The sequence below is a fragment of the Anoplolepis gracilipes genome, chromosome 6 (genome assembly GCF_047496725.1).
Source record: "Anoplolepis gracilipes chromosome 6, ASM4749672v1, whole genome shotgun sequence".
Lineage (NCBI taxonomy): Eukaryota > Metazoa > Arthropoda > Insecta > Hymenoptera > Formicidae > Anoplolepis > Anoplolepis gracilipes.
The window spans coordinates 11,344,284-11,362,785 of record NC_132975.1 but is presented as its reverse complement, the minus strand read 5'-3'; the positions used below and the strand labels follow the sequence as shown (position 1 = coordinate 11,362,785).

The 18,502-nt window shown below is 41.0% G+C and overlaps 1 protein-coding gene across 7 annotated transcripts in view; it reads left to right on the top strand.

Annotated features, from left to right (window-relative positions):
- The window catches only part of Bi (T-box transcription factor bifid), an 84,266-nt gene extending 66,356 nt beyond the window's left edge, over positions 1–17,910 (top strand). For 4 of the 7 annotated variants that reach the window (XM_072894916.1, XM_072894923.1, XM_072894921.1 and 1 more), the window contains 3 exons: positions 5,805–5,951; positions 6,679–6,755; positions 12,317–17,909. In XM_072894916.1, coding sequence (XP_072751017.1) covers positions 5,805–5,951; positions 6,679–6,755; positions 12,317–13,130 — 1,038 coding nt within the window. In that variant the 3' untranslated portion in view covers positions 13,131–17,909. Of the gene's footprint in view, positions 1–5,804; positions 5,952–6,678; positions 6,756–12,316 lie in introns of all 7 variants that reach the window. The other 3 variants (XM_072894919.1, XM_072894918.1, XM_072894920.1) reach the window with 3 other exon arrangements.
- The last annotated feature ends 592 nt before the right edge of the window (positions 17,911–18,502 follow it).

The following is an 18,502-nucleotide window of genomic DNA, read 5'->3' as shown; positions in this document are numbered from 1 at the left end:
AAAAAAAAAAACGTTTCACGTTCTATCAGTTTGTCTGTAAAAGATTCTGAAAATTATCTGAAAAAATGAAAAATAGAGTAGTAGTGGGGTAGTCGCGTCATCGATAAATAAATATTTCTCGTCGCTCTTCTTAATCGAGGTGAATGCGACATACTGTGACACTTGTCATATTTCACCGAGTAACAACATTTACAAAGTAGTCTCGAAAATCTGCACGAATTCGCGTGGAAGGGAAGAAGGAACGCGATCTAAAGGAGTTCCCCGTGTTTGCTCAGCCGAGCATCGGCTATCCAGCCGGCCCGCTATTGGCTTGTCGGCTTACGTGCAAGTCGGCCATAATGCCCGAACCGGATGATGGAAAAGCCACCCTCGATTCGGGCCAATTAGCTTCCGGGCGAGTAAGTGGCAGAGAAACCCCCCAAGGATCCATTTCTCTCCCACACCCCTTTCCTCCCCTCTTCCATTCCTTCCTCCTCTTCCTCCTTATCGTCTTCGTCGTTGAGCCATCACGAATTGACCTAACTTGGCTGGTCTCGTTTTACCAACGAGTGAGACTGTCGCGTCGCGTCGCCCAGCCGTCTGTAAGCCCCAAGTTCATCGTCTAATTCGTTCTTAGAACTGGAAGACACTCTGTCACGCTCCCACGCGTCGCTTCCCCGAATTCAGATTGATTCGAACTAATTGACTTTGTTAAAATTACGCGCGCTTAATCGTGAGCTAGGAGGTAACGTCTGCCGAGATTGACGAGAATTGAAAACGCGATTAAAGTTATTCCAGAAAATATTGCGATTCCAAAGGTCTTTTGCACGTGACGTAGTTGCTCGAAAAATTAATTGAACCGTTTCTGGTTGTATTGATTTTATAATTAAAATGTACTCACTTTTATAATTAATGTAAAATTTCATGTATTTTTTTATCTCTCACTAATCTTTCACACGTCTTTGCGAAATTTCTGATTGTCTTATAATCATTTTGATTTCAAATTTTATGATTTATGAAATATTCAAAATTCAAAATAATACTTCAATTCAAAATTTTAATAATATTCAGTGTTTCATAATTTTGTCTTTAAAAAATTCCATTTCAATCTTTCTCTTTGTGATTGATGACGCGAAGTAAAGAAATTTATTTTTGTGCTACATTACTAAATACAACGAAATATCACCGAGACAGTCTGCTTTTATTTTTATTCCGCGTGACGAAGGTCCCGAGATGGGCCAGTCGCGTTTGCGTCCGGAACACGTCCTCCTACACGACGGGTCCTCCGCCCAGGGATAGAAAAATCCACCCCTTTTTCAGGCGGTCGATACCAGGACGACCAACCTTACCACCACCTTCCCTTTCCGCTCCGGTGCGTTCCACCCCCCGTCGCCTCCTCGTCTTTTCTTCGTCGCGCCCTTACATGGCAAGCGAGCTATCTCGCTCGCACCCTCGCCTTCGGCGAAAAGTTTCGCTCCTCCGCCGCTTTCTGCCGAGGTAGCGCCACACTCGTCGTCAAGAACCACCCTCTTTCGCTCTCCTCGTTCACTCCCCCACGTATCGTACACATACGCGAGTTACCCCTTTCTTCTCTTTCCGTCCGATGACTTTCTACCAGTATATCTTTTCTTTCGTTATTCTCGCGTTATTCGTTCAGATATCCAGCTCGATCTCGAATGTGTGTATCGGAGATCGTATGTACACACACGTGTGTACGTAAGCGGATGAGAGTGCGCACATACGGGAGATACGTGCATTCGCAAGGACTGCAAACTAAATCACACATGCACTGTTACCTGATGTACCGACTAAGTAATCCTCGGACCATCGGCCAACTCCTTGACCCTCAAAGTGAAAAGCGCCGACTTTTTCCTCTCCTGTCTCTCTCTTTTTCCTGTAACCCGTCTTATCTTTTAGTTCACAGTTCTCGTCTTCGCAATACGTCGAAGCGCGTTCTGCACTTTACTTTTTGCTCCTTTCTACGGCGAAAGAATTTCGCGATACCGCCGGTACTGCTAAAGTCCTTATTTTCAGACTCTCACCGAGGCAGGCCCTTTCAGCCCAAGAGATTTGTTTGCTCTTCTGTACGATCAGTTGACCAAACACTAAAGACAGTAATGGCGAGGCTTTGTTGCGCGCCTTCGCATTCTCGGCTGTCCAACGACGAATTATTTCATCTCTGTCTTTTCCACGCGTCAATCTTTTTAATCTTTTATATTTTCGATTTATTTTATTCTTGTTTTTTTTTTTTTTTTGTTCTTTTTTTTTGTACACGTCTTTTAAGTATTATTTGTCTAAAAGGGACGAATAATTAAAAATCCGAATAACAGAGTTGAAGTTGTTACGCGCATACATTTTTATCAAAAAACTATATACTATACTAAAGATATGTATATCATATCGGCTCAAAAGCGGCGCATCTAAAGAGATCTCGGGATTCCATGATCCTGATGGCATAGGGAAAGGGGGAGGGGGAAGGAGGAAGAGGAATGTAGAGGAGGAGAAGCGCGAGGAAGAGAGACGCAACAGCAGCAACGTGTGCAGGTTCGTGATTCGAAGTAGGTGGGCCCCCAGGTAGCCAGGACAGATAACACCCGGAGATTACCGCGGACAGAGTCATTAGCAATGTCGGCTTCTGTGTCGGTCGAGATATTCTCTCACTTTCCTTTCCTGCCGTCCGTCTCTCCCTCTACCCGCTCCCTCCGTCCTCCCCCTTCCGCCGTGCGGTTTTATCTGGTCGGTCAATTCATGCGGTGCGATATACACACCGGATCGCTTCAGATCGTACCACTTACTTTCTATCCTACAACCATCTCTTTTCGTTCCTCTCTTTTTTTTCTTTTTTACTGTTTTTATTTATCTTCTCTTTCTCTCTCTTCAACTAGACGCATCTCGCAATACTAGCTCCCTCTTTTTTCTTCTCTCGCGAATCATACCCTCCTCTTCCTCTATCTATCCTCTTTTTTTTTTTTTTTTTTTTTAATCTCTCATTCGCTATGTTGTACAGGTTGTACAGGTAACATGCACCGCGAAAGACGCGCATTCGCCGCGCTCGAGCGAGCCCAGATTAGAGTCCAGAGAAATACTAATTGCTCCGATCGGCGTTTGCACATATTTTCCACGGCGCCAGAGGCGTGTCGAGGCCGAAGGTCCACGAGAAACGAGATAGGGACGAGGGGACCGTCCGCGGGGCGACGCGCAAGGGATCGGAAGAGAGAGGCAACGAAGGGGGGACCCAGTGGCGGTCGGTGAGGGGAAAGAGAGAAAAAAAAGAAAAGAAGCATTCGGCTTTGATAGGCTAATGACAAACGCCTAGATTGCCGGCTTATCACCCGGCCAGCGCTAATTATTTCTCCTTTGTGCCGTGCCGCGCATAATGGCGTCCGCGCGGGAAGGAGCGAGAGCGGGTTCTCTCTTTTCTCCTTACGTCGTGCACCGTGCGATTTACACGCACGAGCGTGACGGTGAATTTTTTTTTTTTTTTGTTCCCGTGCGCGCGGCGTGAATTTCTCGTCGCGGATTGGACGGCGCGTCTTTACGAGTCGGTTCTTTTACTTACAATTCCATGCATTTCGACCCTTAACCATCCCCCGATTTCTATTTTTTCCATTCCGCACGTGTGGACCGATCATCCGCTTGGACGCGAATTTTTATTTATGAGAATAACGATAAATTAATACGCCGGATATATATCAGTTTTTTCTGATTATTCATTAATCCCTTTTATGATTCATATGCATGCACTAATTTGTGCAGGTTTCTCCTACAGAGGTTTGTAGTCTTTCTGGAAAAGACTAAAGATTTATCGCACGATACTATCGTCATATTTTCAAGCGCGATACTCATACGTTTCTACATCATTATATAATAATACGTCCTTCGCAGTTAATTACAGAATACTGTAAAAATTTTAAGATTTCCGTGAACAATTCTTGGCATGTTTAAGCCGGTGTTTCTAAGTTCATAAACTAATCCGGCATTAATACTTTAACGACATTACTCACGATGTATAGGCGAAACTTGAATTATAATAATACTATGTTATCTTTTAGAGAGATCTAGTAATCTATAAAGGAATAATTTCTTACAATCATTCCGTAAAATTCATTGATTCTTTTAGATTTTTAGAATTCAGTTTAAGACAGCCGCGACATTTTTTGACGAAGGAAAATTCTTTTTGATTAAAAGAAACATTACTACGAGTTCCTGTGCGGATGAACCGGTTTCTCGATGCCACTCATTGAAATTAATCTCGCTTCCTCTTCGTTCATACGATGCAGTCACGATATATGGGTGATAAGCGCGGTATCGATATGTTTTATTTGGCGAAATGGCAACGAAAGACTGCGGGTTCCATTGAATTAATAAGAGAATTCGATTGAGCCCCCTAGAGAGCGACCAATATCCAGAACTACGGTCGGCCATGTTTTGGAGCGCGCCTATCGATCACTATGTATATGCGTCAATAACCACGCTATATATAAATTATGTCGACGACGATCGGGTCTTGACTCCGCAAAAGCGGTCGGTCGGAAGTGACGGCCTGTTGTGGATCCAAGAATCCGTGTTCGTGGATTCGAATCGAGCGATGGAGACACGATTTCCGGTAATATCGATCGTCCGTATTTTTATACAGATGCTCCCGATAATTTATTCGTTACCGCTCACGTATTAATATCTTCCTCTCTCTTTACGCATGCGGACGCGTGCGCAGATTACGTTTCGCTCTTGTCGTTTTGCGTGCTGGAATATATTCTGAACATTCCTTTGCATCGTAATAAAAGCAACACGCGCGTGCACCGGCAAATTTGCTCGTGAGCGAGTAGTAACTCGCGTCCGTTTAACAAGATCGATGGGCTACCGCTCTGGATAACGCGAGCTTTAATCGCGAGGCCGAGATCGATAAATTATTGTAATCCGGGAGTTCGTTTATTTCGATAATTTGACAAATTTGTATTATGCCGCTTAACAACGATAATTTGGCGCCAATTGCGACGCTAAATCGAAACGTATACGCATTATTGTAGGCAGGGTAAATATATGCGGCCATTTTATCATAGTCGTTTCTGTCCATTAGCGTATCATTTGAGTGTTAATAAAGGGGATGTCTTCGATAAATAATTACGTTTCCAATGCAAATATGTGACCGCAAATCGTCATCGTTAGCAATGATAAAATCGCGCGAGGCTTGTTCGTAAAGCTCGATTGCGTTTACAGACTTTATATCGATCAACCCGGCATGATGCATCATTGTAATAGCCGCTTTGCCAAGCTCGTACCTTCTTGGCCCGCACGGAACTTTATGAAATACTTGCACGAAGATTAATTAACGGGGAGAAAGAGTAACATGCCGGCGCACGCTCTCTGATTGTATGATTAACGGCGACACCTTCTTGACACTTTTTTAATCTGACATATCTCTCTATATTTTTCTTCGTGCAAAATCGCTCTCGTGTCTCGTGCCGCTTTTGTTTCTTAATTTTGCGCCGTACTCACTCTCTCAGACCATGCTCGCGACGACTAATCACGAAAATTTTAAGCTCCGTGACTTGCTCTAATTGGAACGCTTCGAATATCGTTTATAAAAACGAGATCCATTTTCTACACATAAAGTCTAAAGATATTTGAAAAAATTTATAGCTCTTTAAAAAATTTCTTTTACAACGTCTTTTTAACTTAAGGCTTTATAAAGGCAGATTTTCGTGATTGTATCGTCAAATAGAATTGGTCTGAAAATACGAATAAAAGTGAATTAATTGCAAACGTTCTTGTCAGAGTTAATATAAAACAATCTGTCCCAATGTATGCCCCCTTTCTTATTACAGACGATACTGAATTCAATGCACAAGTATCAGCCGAGGTTTCACCTCGTGCGAGCCAACGACATCCTGAAACTTCCGTATTCGACATTCAGGAGTTACGTTTTCAAGGAGACGGAATTCATTGCCGTGACGGCCTATCAAAATGAAAAGGTAAGTGACCATCGAAATTTCTTTTATGTAAAAGAAACCTTTATTACAGACTAATTTCAAAATATCAAACTTTTGGAAAATTAAAAAAAATATTAACTTTGCATTTTGTAGTATCCGTTGTGCGGAGACTTTTAGAAAAGTAAAAAAATTTACTTCGTTTTTTTTTTTTCTTTTATCTCGTAAACTTTATCGACGTAAAGATATAATCTTTCTGAAAGTCCTTTGATTTATTAAGACTTCGTCACCTTATTGTAGGAGAAATAGTAAAACTCACACGCATAGCGAGAATTCGTTAGGGTAAAACAATCTCACGTTACGATCTGAACGGGGGTAGACCGTTTTAGCTTCTGGCCTTTTTTCGTTAATTAATAATTTCCTTACATTCTTATTTCGATAAAATTGTGGCTACGAAAATCGTTTCGTGGAATAACAAGTCTTCTCGGTACGCATTATTTTCGGTAGTGAATGAGTTGCTCACGAACACACATGGCCGTAAGAAGAGACCGAGCTTTGTACAGAGATTTTAGGTCGTTTATGTACGCAGCTTTATACTACTATCTTAATTATCGCGCCTTCTCAGTATGTCGGCGAATATAAAACAAAGCGAGAAAGGATATTAACTCTAGAGTCTTGTCCAAATTTATTATGAATGTAAATTAAAAAGAAATCTTTTAATTTACAAATGTTTTTTTCTAAAAAAATTTATATATATTAATTTTGTGTTTAGATCACCCAACTGAAGATCGATAATAACCCTTTCGCGAAAGGATTTCGGGATACTGGCGCGGGGAAGCGCGAGAAAAAGTGAGTATCGCTTTTAAAACTGCATTTTAAGGATATATTTTTTTTTCACCCTTTCCTAAAATTAAAAATAAAAAGCGAATTTATGTGAAATAGATGTTCATATTTTTCACAGTATATATATATGTAAACAAATTATCTAATTTACACATACATGTATTTGTTTCATATATAATTTATTTACGAAAAGTATAAATATTAATAATCAAGAAATAGTTGAAAGAATCAAAAGAATCAAAATAGACTAAGCGTTTTTTATCGAATATCCTGTGAAAAACTTGTACATAAAACGGATTACAAAAACTACCCTAAATGCGAAGCAAGGGATATGCCCTCTCTTCGAATCGCGCTTCGTAAAGAGCGCAAAGAGCGCGAATCTGTCTTCGGGGTCGACCTAATTGATCGTAGACCTTTCGAGCTTCCCCTCGATCGGGGCTATTATGCCGACCTTAGGGTCACCCCCGGAGCTAAGGGTTGGTTTCACAGGGCTCATTTGCACTCCGCATCGCTGGCAGTGCCGTCCATTTGTATTCAATATTGCGGGTTTATGAGCTTATGTCAGCGAACGCGCTCCCTTGAGGATGCTGGCCCGTTGCCGTGGACCAGGCCGCTATGGAAACTCATTTCAATCTCATTGATCGCGGGGTGAAAAGTGGATTTTGATGAAGTTAAATTTCTCTATGCATAACAATTTAAACTGCTCCTAATCCTTGTTACATCATTAGCGAATAATTTTTCTCAGAAAAATTTTATCGATATGTGCACGCGCGAAAAAAGATATCCCATCTATGATTACGAATCTCGTGCCATCGTAGCAAGTGCATTACGTTATGCAGAAAAGAATAAAGCAAAAGCGATCGTAGAACAGAAAATTTTCGGAAAATTGTGGTCTGCGACGTCGAGCGGATAAAGAAAGGGCGAGGTTAATCGAGAAAATATGCAAAGTAGGGGGGACGCGTCGCCGCGGCACTGCCTAATTAGAATAAGGGTTAGTTTTGGCTTATGGTTTCGGTTAAGGGTGGTTGGATGCCATCAGGAAGCCACAGGGAAACTAGAAAGAGAGAAAGAGAAGGCACAACGGAGAAATACCGGCAGAAAGGGACGAGGAGACGTATCGCGAGAGAAAGAGAGTGGCACAGTGAGAAGAGGGATCGGGGGTTGGAACATAGCCAATCATCGGATTAGCATACTGATGCTCAGGGGCGGCGCTGTCGTTAACGTTGGAGGGTGCCACTCTTGGCGGCTTTGAATTTTATATTGCCTCTATAGAGATCGTTTTGTGGCTGCACAAAGACTGCGCTTCGAGAGCGTGGGCGATACGAGAGCGGTACGAGATCGCTTTCCCTTGATCGCGCATATCCCTATGCATTTTTCACTACACTTTCGATCGTGTACGTAGACTTTTGTATAACGTACTGAACCGCTAATAACGATATTAGAGAAAGCAAGAAGGATAATAGAATAAAAGAGAGGCGATAAAAGTGACCGCAAATGTGTAGTAAAACCAATCTCGTTGTCTTCGCGCAATATAATTTCGACAATCACTTATATAATTCAAGATACGGAACCGCGCACGATTGTATTCTCTGTGGAAATCGCTTCCACTCGACGCGATAGCGTTAAACGCCACTGACAGCTGGTGCATTGTTTCGTTAATTTTTTAACAACGCGCGACGCGGCGTTTCGTCACGAGATGTAACGCCACTCGAGCGTGACGAGTTGATTCGCTACAGTGCTTAAAAAAAAGACTGAGCGAAAAAAAAAAAAAAAAAAAAGAAAGAAAGTACACCGGTGCGGCGAGTTGTCACGTCATTTATCATCATATATACACCGCGGAAAGATCGCATTGCGATACGCGACGAATTAATCCGTTCGCTTGTGAAACTCTCACTGTCGTGTTTAATATATATTACACGATACATATTTCCTATGTATTTAACGCGGATGTTAAATTAATAACCGTGACACTGACCATTGTCTCCAGGATTAATTTGTGCATTCGATATTTACACATTCGCCACCACATATTCAGTTTCTGATTAATGAGCGGATATCTCTCTAGACGCGTTGAGAAATCTGCAGTATTGAGTTTTACTCTTTACTTTCGCAGTTAATTATATTATCCGCAGAACAAAAATCGTTGGAATTCCTGCGAGTTCTCCGCATCCAACAAAGCATTCCTTCAAGCTATAATTACTAGCCGGATTAGCCTCCGGCTTTACCTTCGATTTTTGTTGAAAAATATCAGTCTAACCTCGTTGGCAATCTCCTGTTGGGTAATATCAAAAAATTAGCATTCAAAAAAATATGGATAAGTAATGACATTTTAAATATCGTTGTTTGCAATATAGGGTAAACTAGGGTATGATAGCCATACGGAAAAGATACGGCTATAGACTGTAATTTTTTCAATAATGACTAAAAAAGCGCTACATAGTGCGCTGTTTTAGTCATTATCAAAGATAATCGATATTTATAGTAGTTTATGTGCGCACATTGTTCGAAATAACGATATTGTGAATCTCATATCATATTTTTACTTTTGACTATCTGCAAAGTTTTTCATTTGTCCACTAAAAACTGTTATAACGTCGAATAAATTACAGTTAAGCTATCGTAATCGACGTTAGACATATTATAAAGATATGTAAATTATTATATGACCTATAATTTTTATTTTCATTTTCACTATTTTTTTATAAATATTATGGCCATCTTTTCCTTAAAAGTTGGGTAAGATGGCCAATGCTTATGTCGTATTATTTTGATAATATAAAATTTCTGTTAAATATTTTTCTTTTAATTTCGATAATATTACATAATTTAAGCTTCAGTGAAGATAATATGCCAAACAGTATTAAAAAATAACAAAAATAAAAGTATGTTTTTTGCATTTTAAAAAACTATGGCCATCTTACCCGAGTTTACCCTAACAGTAAACAGTAAACAGTAAACATTGATATTTCTTGTTACATAATCTCTCGCAATTTCTACTTTTGTTAATATAAAAATATCTCGCTCGTTGGATCGCATAAATCATTGCGACAATTTACAAAACAGAAAAAGATATTTTGACAGAAGAGCAGTCTCTAGTCTTTCCGTAAAAATCTTTTCTTGCGACGATACGAAAAGCGCCTCAAATACGTCTCTCATAATCGCGCCAAACCGAAATATTCGATTCCGCAACCTAATCCAGAATTAATTGGCGCACACGGATCCTTTCAGGCGAGTTCGAGCAAAATTTCCTGGAATGTTTGTAATCACGCGAAGGAAACTCGATGGTACGTTACCGTCGACAATCGAAATGACGGGCCGGGGTTACGGGGGCGCGACGGAACGAGGGAAGGGGAATAGGGCAAATCTAATACATCGTCTCGTGCAGGCAGAACAAACCTAAGCTTCGTGTAAGTCCCGAACATAGCCGTTCGCACAACGAGAGGCTTACCGGTACCTTAATGCCATGTAATGCGATCAGTTCACTAACACACAGTGGCGCGCGCTTTCCCTTGCCCTAGGTGCATCCGTTTGGCGCGAAGCGCGCTCCTCGTGGATGCATCCGTGACAAGCACTCGTTGCAGCAACGAAAGGGGTGTACAGGCTCTCTGGTTTCTGTATGTAAGTGCAAGAGCGCGCCGAATCAATAGTTCGCCGTCGTGCACACTCTGTATGGGATTCTCGAATAAGTCCCTCTCTTCCGTCTGCGGTTGCGAGGAGCGATCGAAGTCGCCGTTTAGCGCTAATCACGGCTGATTATTTTTTTTTTCTATATTTTTTCTGCGCTTCGGTCAATTGTAAAATCAAACTGTGAAAATGTATAAGAATTCATACATACTAATGTAGATTAATTAAGGACGATTAAAGCCGCTAGGCTACTCTTGTGTAAAGGATATCCATATAACGCGGTTCAATAAATCACGTTGCGATATACGCGACTCTTTGCGTAGATCGGGTGATAGAAACACGTTGCCCGAGGAAATCGCGAATAGATCAGCGCATCGCGAATCGATAAAGTCTCTCGCGTTCGGTATCGCCGCGACATCGTGAAAAATGATCATGACTGTCGGGATACAGGCGGCTAGACATGTCAGCGCGATAAATCAGCGTTCGATTCCCTTTAGCTCCTCGCGATTCGCGGAAAAAAGTTCTTTGCGTCGTACCGCGACGCGAAGAGCGATATAAAATAGTGTGCCTCGCGTATATCTTGAGTGTTCTATCGTTTATGCGAGCTTGTACATAAACACACATAAACGCGAATTACGCCACACTCTCGTTCGTCTAGTTATAAGTGCAAATAGCCGCGAGTGGCATAAAGTTAAGCGCGCACGTGAAGGCAACGCACGCGCGAGCGAGCGAACGAAAGCTAGACGCTTGGCGCGCGCATAGGAAAGGCGTTGAAGGCGCAATTAAGATAATTAATCTAATACCACGGCCGCGCCTCGGGGCGATACAGCTACCGGCGCTCGCATAAATCCCAGGGCCTCGTTTATTGCATCGCTCGCCAACCAGCCTCGCGTGAATTATCGCTACGAAGACGTGAGCGAGACGCGCCGCATAAGCCAAGAGTGAGCGCTGCGCTGTCTCGTGTATGCGTCGGGGCCTTTTGAGATTCTCTCTTTGACACAATATACCTCTCTGTCTCCTTGCGATCGCATGATCGTGCGCCTGTTTCTCTCGAACGCGATATTTTATTCCCAGTGGAAAAATATACTGTAGTTTTATTTTTTTTTTTTTCTAAGCTATGTGTAATTCCGAGACAAGAAAATTTATTTACAGAATTTTAGAAACTTTAGGAAAAGTATATATTTATTTTTCAAAACTTGTCAAATTTTTAAAGAGTAGCTCTGTCGCTTTGCTCCATGTTGCAAATTGGAAATTATAACATTGCAATCATTTTCAAACAAAGCAAAAATGTCATTGAATTATTATAATTATTGTTGGTATAGATTGAAATAATTCTCTTTCCATCGCACATTGTTTATTACAAATTTTCAATCGAGAGATGCACACGGCATATTAACAAAACCGTAACGGTGTTGGGAACAATTTAGCGATTATTTTGAAATTGTCGCTGCCAAGAAAAGAAGTGACTTTATCGTCCGCCCTCTCGTTATATTCTCAGAAGCAATTATAGTGTGCCGTAATCATTGGGTATTGGCGCGTCTCAAAGGAGATTGTCAGCTTAGGAACATCGATAAATTATATCGAAATAGGCGGAACCCATTTTACCCAGCAGCTACGCTATAACGGTTTTTAACGATTGATAACTTTTACCACCACGCCTTTCTATAAATCAATAATCAATTTATATAGAAATTTGAAGACATTATTGATTCTTTGTAGTTGCGCGTCGCGGTAACAATGAATCCATCTTATTAACTCACAATTTACTTTACGCGAGATAACATCAGCGCAGTATAATTTCATTAATTTTTATAATAATATAAAATGGATTTTTAACTTAATTTTAGACGAAAAAATATATGGAAAATTAATCTAACGAGTAAAACTATAAGCTCAGCATGCGTCAACCTTGCAAGATTGCTAACTCTGAGTCGTTGTTGCAGAAGGCAGGCGCTACTGACAGTATCGGGCGGCGGTTCCCGTTTGACAGCTGGCGGACCAGCGTCGCCGGACAAGAGGCGTTCGTCCAATTCCGCCACCGATCTTATGGACGACGAGGACAAGCTGCTAGACGTGGTCGGTCCCGATACGCCACATCCGGCTCACCATCATCGAGAACGGGAGCATTCCCGCGAAAGGGACGACCGAACGAGCGAGCGGGGCGAGGGTAGCGAGTCGTCCGGATCTGAGAGCGGCGGCGGACCGGGCCCGACCGGATCCGAGGGCCCACGCCCGGACGTCTCCGTCGGTCCGCCACTTCACCCACCACTGTTGCCGTATCTGTATCCACCGGTTCCTGGGCTTTACCCTGGTCACGGTCCTCTGATACCACCTTCGCCTCTGGGTCTGCACGGCGGTGTTACACCCGGCATGCTGTTCAACGCCCAACTGGCTCTGGCGGCTTCGCAGCATCCAGCGCTTTTCGCGCACTATCCGCATCCCCTGGCGAGTCCCTTACATCAGCTGAAAGGTCACAGATTTGCGCCCTATACTCTCCCGGCTCCTTCGCATGGCTCTGCCTTTGAGACCGTGACACCCGGCAGTAGGACCTTGAGCCCGAGATCGCCGCCGCCGAGGCCACCAACTGATTCACCGACGCCCACCGGTGGTGGCCCTCTGACCTCGACGACGCCTAGCTCCGCCGGCGAGCTTAAATCCATCGAGAACATGGTGAACGGGCTACAGGAAAAGAGACGGAGAAGTCCTAGTTTGACGCCCGGACATCGGGGCGACGACGCCGGCGGAGGGAGTCCGTGACAGGAGAACGAACCTGTGAGCAGCACGAAGGATGACGATCCCGACTGCACCGACGAGTCCGGCGGCGATCCAGAGGACCTCTCCGCCGACGAGAGGGAGCCGGACTCTACGTCGGAGCCGTCGTAGCGGTAGGAACGTCGGCTGGTCGACACTCGGTTCTCACTACCTCTTCCTCCGTGTTTTATTCAGGAATCTTGGTTGCGCTCGATCGTTTGCCAGGATTCTTGCTGGACGCGCTGGAGGAGAGCTAGGATGGCCGGACTCTCATACTATAAAGTGCAATTTTATTTCCGGAATAGCGTCGCGCTCGAGAAGTCGTGTTCACGAGCGAAAATGGCGCTCTTCGTGCTTTCGGGACAGGACAAGGAGTCCTTCGCGTGTTTCCTGTATCTGTAAATAAACCTTTGTGCGCGATCCGCGATCGTTAGGAGTATATCTCTGTTGAAAGACCGCGTGGCGGGGTACGGTAGACTCTCGACAGACGTTGCGCCTATCGCGCATTTAATGTAAATTTAAACGAGACGCAAGGGTGATTGCGATAGGAGAAAAATGAATGTGAGAGAAGATGAGAGAGTCTACGAGCGCGTACCTGTATCTCGTGTGAGTCTACGTTCTACCTGTGTACGTTAGGTCTTAAGAGAAAAGAACAGAGAACGATATTGCAATATAAGAGCACCTCCTATTATTTGCAGTCCCTGTACATATGTACCCTAGTGATATTATATATTATATATTATATTATATATATAAATATTATATATATATAAATATAAATAACATCTACACTTTCTCTGTACTAATTATTATATAAATATATTATATTATAACGATATTAGGAGATGCGTAAATGCATAAACGCACGCTGCCCGATTTACGCCTCGAAAACACAAAGAAGGAAGCGCAAAAAATCCAAAATTCAAAAAATCTCGGGGGCAAGTCTGCAAAGAGAGAAGCGGCGTAAAAACCGCGGATCAGTTCACCGCGACTTTCCAATTCTCTTGATTTCTTGAAATTCTACGTCATCATCACGCGAAGACTCGCGATCGTTAAAAATATATAAGAGGTAAAGTTGACCGAAACGACGCGGTTGCAAGGAGCTTTTTCATTAATTTATTCAAACGATAATCGTTTTTGACGTCTGACAAGTCATGCTTTTTTGCCAACTTACAGGAAAATGCTTCTCGCTATCTTGCGCGCTCTCGATGATTTTCCTCGGGATTTTACGGATAATCTCTTTCGATCTTTTATCAGTAGAATGGAGTAGGTCGGGCTTGTGATCGTCGCCTACAATGTCTTTCTCTCTATTACATTTATAGAAATTATTTGTCAAAAATTATATATTTCTTTCATATTCCTGTCAAAAACATGACGACACTGTGGGGTTGTTTTTTTTTTCAGAATATAAAGCAAAATAAGATTTCACAATAGTTGCTCATTACTCGGTCGTGAATTTGATAAAGGACCGGAAGTACTCTGCGCCGACCAAAAGTCCGATCCGGCCTGCGATTTGTATAAATAGTAGCGATCGGTGTAGATAATTATTAAATATCTAATTAGAACGTCGAGTAAATTGCAATCAACTCGCGCGCAGTTTAGCAGAAAGTACGCTATCCGCGAATGCATACGTAACACTATAGAAATGGTCTAATGAGAAAAACGTGACATCCGGGATGGAAAATAACGGTGATTTAAAGCGAAATCGCGCGATGTCTGCTGGAGTGCGATGATTTTTTTAAGGAAACGTCCGCGAGACTGGGATTCCCGCGATGTGATCCGAGAAAGAGGAAGACCGTTATCGTTTGCGACAACGCGAATGCAGCGCACATTCGAAATGGCTGCAACAACAATCAAAAGACCGACTCGTTATGTATTCTCGCGTTAACGTCGATCATCCCGTTGTGCAATCGATGATTGGCTTCCTCATTCGTATTCTAAAATCACTCTGTCGTAATTCGACTAATCGCTATAACGTCGTGTTTTCGATCCTGCAATAGTGTCGAGTATCGTAAAATGGGAAAGACGAGTGGATCTTCTAAGTCGAGCTCTCGTTTCAGCATAATTTATTGCCATTATGCAGTAACAGCGAAAGGTAAGTCAACAGCGACTGAATCAAGTCAATCAGTCGATGTTTTCAATACAACGGTTAAGTTGTGTGATATATTGATATTATATAAAAATATAAAAATACTTTTTTAATTGTTGATATTTATCAAACTGTAACATTTCAAAATTCTTAATCCCTAGAGTATCTGTTAACTTTAAATGATTAACAATTAATATACTTGCACATAATCTATGCACAAACACAAATAGAATATAATATTATTTATTAAATACCTTTGACATTTGAGTACGTTAATTAAAATGAGAAATCATATATCGACTTTTGGAAGTTCTGATCAGCTTTGTTTCATTTTACGATACCTGTTAAAGGCAAGCATCATCGCTGTAACACATGTCTGTAAATCCAAATCTATTACGAAAAAGCGAAATGTTCTGAAAGCAATAATTGAAGAGTCGTGAATGCAACTATCGTAAGTGAAATTAATAATCGGTTCAGTTGTTTAATAGAATGTCGCGATTGTCAAAACTTTCATGAACAAAAATTAGCAAGCATTTTGGCTCAAAAAAAGAATCCGAAGGAAGATTTTCGAGCAATTCGAAATGAATGGTTTGGAAATTGGAATTCGAAAGGTCAACGAGGCCCGTGATTGATCAGATTTTAAACAAGGAATTAGGAATTAATTCGCATGATAAAAAATAATGAAACAAATATTTTCCATAAATCTTTATAACTTTTGTTATCATTTATTACTGGTTTACAGACTTTTCTCTCTTGATTTGTTTTAGGTTTGCGCATATTGATTTTTAATGAACTTTATTCAGATATGTCTCTGACGAACGTTGTACATACTTATACTACTTCAACTTGCTTATATTTAACGCTAAATATGATTTCTTTGATTTTTTTAAACACAAATTTTACTTATACGCAAATGAAAAACACAGTCAATGAGATATGAATTGAGTGAGATGAGAATTGTTATATTTAGCGTTAAATATACAGCGCGATAGCGAGTTGCGATGTTCCGATGCAGAAATAAAAAAAGTGATCGATATGTACAGATACGCAATTGAACAGGCAAGTGGATGAAGAAGGCTTGTCACATTCTTACGCATGTGCTAAGTTATTTGTATGGATGAATGTTACTCCCTATTGTATCATACGTAATCAATACGTAAAGTGTATTATCAATTTAGTGCTGTGATGGTTCTTAGTGAAGATAGCCTGTGGATGAAGAATCCATTGTACAATATTAAGTCACATTAACGCGATCATATTGATTTAACGCTAAAGCCTGTAATCTCAAAGCATTATTATTATATCGAAACATTTTCTTCGTCCATCTGCTCCTTCAATTAACGATTCGATTATGTATTCGACAAGAAGTTCGTTGTACATTGGAATTTTAAATTGACTGCTACGATCAAAGACTCTCGCCCGAATAAATATCACGTCTCAGTTCCCTCGAAACTTCGGGAATTTGCTCAACCCTCGCATATATATTTTTCGTGGCTTTCTTCGGGTCGTGCGCTAGGAGCGATGCGAGCCTCATTGTCGACAAGAAAAAAAAACAAGAAAAGCAATAAAAAAAAATGGAAAAAAGAAACAAGAACAGACAGCTCTGACGTGATTGCGCGCGTCAAAAGTGGATCTAACTTCCTAACACGAGAATCGTGATATTCCGTGGCTTGTATTGTATATTGTACACTCCTTAGACCTTCTGTTATCCTTGTCCTGACTCGTCAAAGTCTCTCCGAAAAATCCACATGATTATAAGAATTATATATATATATATATATATATATATATATATATATATATATATGTATATATATATTAATTTAAAAATACAACGACACACTGTGTGCTCTCATTTTTCACAGTCCACTAATACGGCGTACAAAATTGCAGAATGTAAAACTCGCGTGCGCAATCGAAATATATGATCTTCCTGGCATAAAAAATTCGATGGGAAATATCGGCGCATGTGAGATTACCGATGAATAAATAAACTTAACGCACGATGAATTTACCGTTGCACAGTTGTATCGCGCGCATGAATATCTGTGCGAAATATGGTCGCAATATCATTTCTTAACGCGAATGTCGGCTGAATGCCAATTGAATGGATACGCCAAAACGTATGTTGTTGAAGATTAGCAATGTGTTTATTAATTTCCGTATGATTTTCTCCCACATTCCACGTTGAACGCCAGCTGCAAGTTCTGTCGGGTTAAACGCATCGTAATATTAATTTTTAATATTTTTCTGTACATTTATCAACAATCTTATATAACGCTAATAATGGTAGGCAAGCTTTAAGTCGAGAAAAATAAACTTTGCTCTATCGCTGCACGAAATCGATCATTATGCTCACTAGAGTGAATGATAATGATTAGCATTGAACAGATATTAAACGCGGTACGTTTACGAATCCAAGCAATCGACGCGATTTTATAACGCAGAAACTTTTGATTCCGCCGCCTCTTTAATGAAAGAAACCGTTCCTTTTTTGCCAGAAGATAAGCGCGCAAGAACGCGCAACGGTGGCGCAGGAATTTTAATCTTTCGACCGATCGGCCGAGCGATTGTAATAATTACGGTTTGCCAGTGTGAAGATGCAACGATGCGCTTTTTCTTGATCGCAAAATAAAGTAATGCAAGTGTGAGAACCAGCAAATATATTGGAATTCATTAAGGAAGCACATCATATAAAACTTTTTTAAACAAGATTTGATATTTGTATATACATATACATAAAATAGATATATGTATAAGGTATATATAAAATTTTATATATACATATATACATATTCTAAACTAATATATATATATGAATGCACACATGTTGTGTATATATGTGTGTGTGTGTGTGTGTATGGGTGTGTATGCTTATAAAAATTACAATTAAAATTTTACGTAATATTTTAATTTAAATATTCCTGTGATATTTCAGAAGAAATATATCACACACTGGCGACAACGTGTTGCACGAAAACATCGTATTCCAGGAATGGTGCACATTGATGAGATAACGGAGTAATTAACGACATGCGTGCCTTTTTTTTTTTTTTTTTTTTTTTTAAATGAAGGGTACCTTCGATGAATTCACATTTCCGTCGTGCCGAGGTGAATTCTCCGATGATTATGTAGATAAAAAGCTAATGAATATGGCCTCGTTTGAAGCAAGCAGACTAACGATTTCTCGCACAGTGAGACAATTAGGGGTATTACATAGGTAATTAGACGATTGTGCATAAGTTTCGTCACATCGTAACTTAAACTGTTGTCGCTTTCATGTCATTAT